General features: G+C 48.9%; 1 protein-coding gene across 2 annotated transcripts in view; it reads right to left on the reverse strand.

Annotated features, from left to right (window-relative positions):
* FYB2 (FYN binding protein 2) overlaps positions 1–259 on the reverse strand; it is a 119,701-nt gene extending 119,442 nt beyond the window's left edge. Inside the window, exon 1 of one of the 2 annotated variants that reach the window (XM_032839717.1) lies at positions 23–259. In XM_032839717.1, coding sequence (XP_032695608.1) covers positions 23–259 — 237 coding nt within the window. The remainder of the gene's footprint in view (positions 1–22) is intronic. The other variant, XM_032839718.1, reaches the window with a different exon arrangement.
* Positions 260–6,000: the final 5,741 nt, after the last annotated feature.

The raw sequence follows: 6,000 nt of genomic DNA on the forward strand, positions 1-6,000 counted from the left end.
AGATCGAACTGACCTGCCTTACCCCTTCCATGGCCTTCCTCCGAGGCAGAGTCTGTGAGACAAAAGCAGTTTCCCAGAGCTGTATCCTGGGGCCAAGAGTCTGCTTTGGTTTGCGGGCACCAGCCAGGGAGCAACCACCTCCCAGAGCCCAGGACACACCTGAGCTCAGGTGCCCCACCTGCCCCACCTGGGGAGTGGCTCCTCCCTCTCCCGGGGCTGGAGCTTTCCCAGCACTGGTTGGGCACCGTCCAGACTCCATCTGCCAAACTTTGCAGGACAGCTGCAGCAGGGAAGGGGTCCTCTCTCACCTAGGACACACCAAACCCGCCCTTTGTAGCAAGCGGCTCTACCCCAGGCTGGTCCACCAGTCACTCTCCGGAGGAGTTTACTTTGTGCCTGAGGCACGGGGGAGCTGCTGAAGAAGCGGGTGGCAGGACTCCTGTTAGAACAAAATGCTCAGGCTGGACAATGTAATCTCCGTGAATAACAGCCTTGGCTCCGCCCCACCCCTCAGATGGCTACTTAACTTCACCCAAGGCTCCCACAGGGGACAGAGCGTCCCTAAGCTTGCAGGACAGTACAGTGGGGGCCAGAAAGGGAGCTGCTATAATACAGCACCTATCTGGGGGCTGACCCTATCTAAGCCTGTGGACATGTTCTTATATTAAATCCTGCCACACCCTTGGAGAAGCTATTCTCATTTAAATGGTGAGGACACTGGGGCTCAGAGAAATCCTATAACCTGCCTGCAGTCCCCAGAATCAGGGCCTGAACCTAGGTCTGGCTGACTGTAAAGTGGTTTTGTTTTTCTGGTGCAGGTGTTGGGGGTGGGGGTTGTCGGGGAAGGGTTTTTTGTTTTTGTTTTTGTTTTTTTGCTTTTGTGTTTTGGACAGTTGGTGCTGGAAACCCAAGCCTCATTTCCCAGTTCGTAAGAGCTCAGGGCTATCCTGGGGTTGGAAGCCACCAGGGCACCAGCCTGAGCTGCTCCAAGCCAGGTCTCTGTGACTTCTCCCACCTTGTTAGGGCTCAGCATGAGTGGGAAGCTGTCTGGGAAGAGAAGGTAGAAGGCAGGTGAAGAAAGCCCAACTGTGGACTCATGACCTCTCACAGGTGTTTCTCACAGCTGGCTGATCACCACCGGGACCTGGGGATCTAGGAAAAACACAGGTTCCAACCTCCCAGGGCAGATAAGAATCAGTTCTAGTCTAGGACCTGGGAATATGGATTTTAAGTAAGCTTTGCAGGTTTGTTTTAATAATTAATGACTTGCAAGAAGAAAAATCTTCTACATCATGACCCGACGCATAGACGCATGCATACCCAGATCCTAAAATACAAATTTCTCAAAATGAGAATCACTCTTACTATGGGTGTGATCGCACTGTTACTTTCCATTCTTTTCTGAGCCATGATGTGACACTAAATTAAAAACATCAACGGTCAGCACACCTCACCGTATTGACTGCATGACTCTCTTTGATCCAGGCTACTGCTCTCCTCACAATCAGATCGGAGGCCCCACTCCTGCATGCAGCACAGGCCAAAGACTCTAGCTCTGCCTCTCACTCCCTTCTCACTGCAGTTCAAGGCAAGGAGGTCCTGCATACATTTTTAACTGCTATCAATGATGGAGCTCTCAAGAGAATGAGGCACCTCCTCCCCACAGCAGCTGGCCATGGGGGCTGTCAAATTCCCTTTGCTTCTACTCAGGGGCTCCCCCAATGGCTTCAGACAGGCCTACAAAAGTGGAGGTTGCGGGGGGAGGGGAGCACGGGGTGGGGGTGGAGAGTGGGTTGGGAGGGTTCTCACCTCCTTGCACCTGGAAGGACCATGAGCTCTGTGCTATTTGGGTTTGGTTCAGGACAAGCTCCAATGGTAGGGGGTGGGGTGTAGGAGACACCAGATATTGGTAGTTGTTTGGAGAGTTTTACAAGCAGGCCTAAGAACCGTGACTCATGGAACCTCATAGGATCCCCTGTTAGTACCTCATGATCCTCTACGTGCTAGACTCTGTTTCCCCCTCACTGTTGGCCTTGGGGATGTTAACAGCCATCTCTGAGACGGACATTCCTTATCTGCAAAACCAGGTAAGAGGGCTGGCAGTGTTGGCCCGAGGGTTCATGGGCCACCTGAGTATCTCTACCACGCCGAGCATGAAATAGGCACCAACAATGCCCGTTTCCCTCCCTCTGTCCTCAGTTCAAGGTGGCTGTGTCACTGTCACCATGCACATGCTATGCATGGGGGTACAGATGTTGCCTTGTTTTATTGCCCTCTAAGGATCCCATTCTGCTCATGGTCCCCATCCCTTGGTGGCAGGTCCTTGCCTCCAGCTCGATGCAGGAGCTCATACACATGTCGTGGGAGGATGGGGGCAGGAAAGGCAGTTACAAGGTACCAACGTGACGGGGCTCTGGCTGTGAAATCAGGGGTTCGGTCTGAGTTTAGACAGATCTCATGACACCATAGGAATAAAGAATTAAATTGAATAAAGAAGAGAAAGATCCTACCATAGACACAAGGGGCTTTGGTGGCCTGCCTCTGGCTTCAGACCAGGAGGACTCGCCCCGTGCCCCCAACTTGATCATAGATAGGAAATAACCGACTGACTTGTTTACGGCCTGCCGAGGACCGTGCCCCAGCCTCCTCTCGCAGTCCTTCTCAGACACCCATTGTCCAGCTGAGGCAACAGAGGCACATCGGAGTTCATCACCGATTTTGGGAAATGCAGTTAGCAAGCAGAAGGACAAACATTCCAGTCCAGGCGGTCTGACTCCGGAGCCCATCCCCACCCCATTTACATGTTTGAGAAATACGGAATAATAAACACACAAATCTAGAAGCCTGAAGGTTTCTTCCAGCCATTTTCCCCAAACTCAAGTTTGAAAGAAGTCAGCAGAAAGCTTCGCAGATCCTTGGGCTGAAACTTAGCAGACACTTCTAGGCATTTCTGTCTTTCAAGGGCCTGGTTTTGGTTTGCTTCTGGGAATGGTGATGGTGTGCCATCCTCTCCAATGAGGTCCATTTGCTTAGTTTGCTGAGCCACAGAAATCCGTGTTTCCAACACATTCTTGATGCTTCCCAACCTTACGCTGGGTCTCAGGTACTGCTTGTGGCTTTGCAGTATTCCCATTCACGTGTGTCATTCATTTCTTGGCAAAAACAGTGCCTATACTTTGCCCCACAAGTAATGGTTTGTAGCAGAATACTCTGATGTAGAAAAGGAGGATTTAAAAGATATCTGGAAATGTGAAATTAGGGGCACTCAGCTCTTTCTAGGGTAAACTGTGACCACTACGTGCTATTATGATGGCAGAGCTGGAGCATGTAGATTGATGGTCAGAATTAGGGCAGCGCTGCCGAAGTAACTTATTATTAATATTAAAATTATTATTGGTTACATTGATCATTTCTGAGCATTTCCAGTGTAACATGTAATTTATTTATGTACAATTTATCTCCTGACTATTTTCAAAAGGAGAAGGAAGGAGGAGAGGAACTTAAATTTATGGAGAGTCTGTTGTGTGACAAGGTACATGGTCTGCATGTATTTTCCTGTACTCCTCATGACCACGGGGTGAGATCACCCATGTCAGCCCTAGCTGAGGAGTGGAGATGAGGGAGTTCAGGATGGTCAAGGCAGATGGCCAAGGCAGACGCCCTGGCCATGCGGAGTATGGGTCTGATTCTCTGCTCCGATTTGCCCTGCCCTCATCTACTGCTCCTTCCTCCACTCCGTGCTGCCCCCAAAAGGACTTGAGGGAGTGGGAAACATGAGGTCAAGTACCGTAGGATTATTAAAAGTGAAAGGGATAGCCTCACACAGGACAGAGTGGATAGGAAGGTTAGGAAGGGGTGGAAAAACAGCACAGAGACTAGGGATGATTACTGCAAGGCATACAGTTACTGGAAGGCAAATTATTCAAGGATAAAATGCCCAAAATTATCTCGGGAGTTATGTGAGCTCAAGAAAGGGTCTCTTTCCTTTTACCAGCTTATGAAAACTATGGTCCAGCTGATTTTTCTTTCACTTTGAAGGAAGCTCCCACCTCAATTCTGTGCTCGTCTTAAGTAATCATATTAACCGAATATTGTGATTTAGTAAGAGCTCTCTTAAAGGATGCTAAGCAAACATGACCAAGGCAAGCTGCTTTCCTTTTAACAGCCTTTGAACCAAGGATATGAGCACCTACTCTGTGCCAGGTCCTGTGTCTGGACCTGGGGATGTAGCAACACTTTAGTTTCTTGTAAGGAAACCGGCTTTTCCACTAATGCCATTACATTATGTATGTGTCACTCAGATGAATTATTAAGATGCTTTCTGATATGCTTCTTTTGTTGAGATCGGAGGAAGGCCACTCCCCTGTGGGAAGGAGATGGGGCTTGCCTGTAAATATGGGATCATTCCCAAGATCAACCACTTTCGTGTCCCATCATTCAGAAAAGTGGGTCCTCAGATGGCAAGTTCAAGTAGGGAACTCTCTCTCTCTCTCTCTGTCTGTCTTTGGATCTTGTTTTCTTGGGTCTAGATTTGAAGGCTCAGAAATTCTACATGACTACAGTGCTTGGAGGCTCAGGGTACTAGGACAGAGGAGAGGTAGGTCTCCCCAGGAAATCTCCAGGCCAACTGGCATGTGACTTGTGAATCCTGATTTGGGGAGCTGATTTCCTATGTGTCTGGAAGCTCTATTTAAGTAGAAGAGTTAGAACCACTTTCCTTGCAAGGAGTAAGGGAGGCATAGCTTCTTTCCTTCACACATAGGTATATCCCCTTCTCTAACCTCTCCCTTGTAAATATCATGCCTATGCTTTGTGGGCTTAAGACACGTGTGCGGGCATTCCTGTGTAGTTGGGGTCAGGGGTCTCTCACCTGGGGCTGCAGGACAGGAGCGTGGCAGGAAGGAGTCCTTACGGAAGATTCAAGCTGAGGATGCATAAACTCTATTAAAAAAATAAGCAGATTAGTGGGGGTGCCTGGGTGGCTCAGTCGGTTAAGCAACTACCTTTGGCTCAGGTTATGATCCCGGGGTCCTGGGATCGAGCCCTAGGTCCAGCTTCCTGCTCAGTGGGGAGTCTGCCTCTCCCTCACCCCCTGCCCCCTGATCCCTGCTCATGCAGGCTCTCTGTCTCAAATAAATAAATAAAATCTTTTTTAAAAATCCTAAAATAATAAGCAAATTAGCAACTATAGCTTACTCTCTGTCTGTTCCTCATGTATCATTCGCCGATCTTTGGTAAAATCTAGTATAATCAGACATTTAACCTCAGCTCTGGCAGAGTGAAAAAGGAAGTAGCTTGGTCCACTTTTAGGATGGACTGCTAGATAAAGATGTAGGGAGAGCAGCAGCCTCTGAGGTCAGCCTGGCCACAGCACGGGTTCCTGAGAGACTCCACAGGGCTGACAAGATGGAGAAGAGCTCATGGGAGCTTCAGGCTCACCGAGGCACAGCTACCTCTCCTCACCAGGCTTCTGGAGGCTGTTTTATTAAGGGAAGTAAGATGAGCAGAGAAAAATGCTTTGTGCTCACCAAGTCCCATTCTTGGGTATGTGATAAGACTCTATTTTCCAACCTCCCTTGTGATTAGACTTGGCTCTGTGATCATGTTCTTGTCCATGGGCTGTGGAAGAAGGAATGAATGTTCCTCCAAGATCTGCTCAATTGTCTACTTCTCCTCTTCCCCTTTGGCAGCAACCTCAGAAGAGGATCTTTGCCCCAAGATCCTCACTAAGCCACACAATTAGCGCCCAATTAGAAATACAGAGAAAGAGCTGTGTCAACACTGTGTACCTATGATTTTTGACCAATCCTGGCTCCACCATTCACTAAATTTATCTTTTTTTTTAAAGATTTTATTTATTTATTTTACAGAGATCACAAGTAGTCAGAGAGGCAGGCAGAGAGGGGGGCTGAGCAGAGAGCCCAATGCGGGGCTCAATCCCAGGACCCCGAGATCATGACCTGAGCCGAAGGCAGAGGCTTAACCACTGAGCCACCCAGG

Source organism: Lontra canadensis, unplaced genomic scaffold (assembly GCF_010015895.1).
Source record: "Lontra canadensis isolate GAN:19392208 unplaced genomic scaffold, GSC_riverotter_1.0 scaffold109, whole genome shotgun sequence".
Lineage (NCBI taxonomy): Eukaryota > Metazoa > Chordata > Mammalia > Carnivora > Mustelidae > Lontra > Lontra canadensis.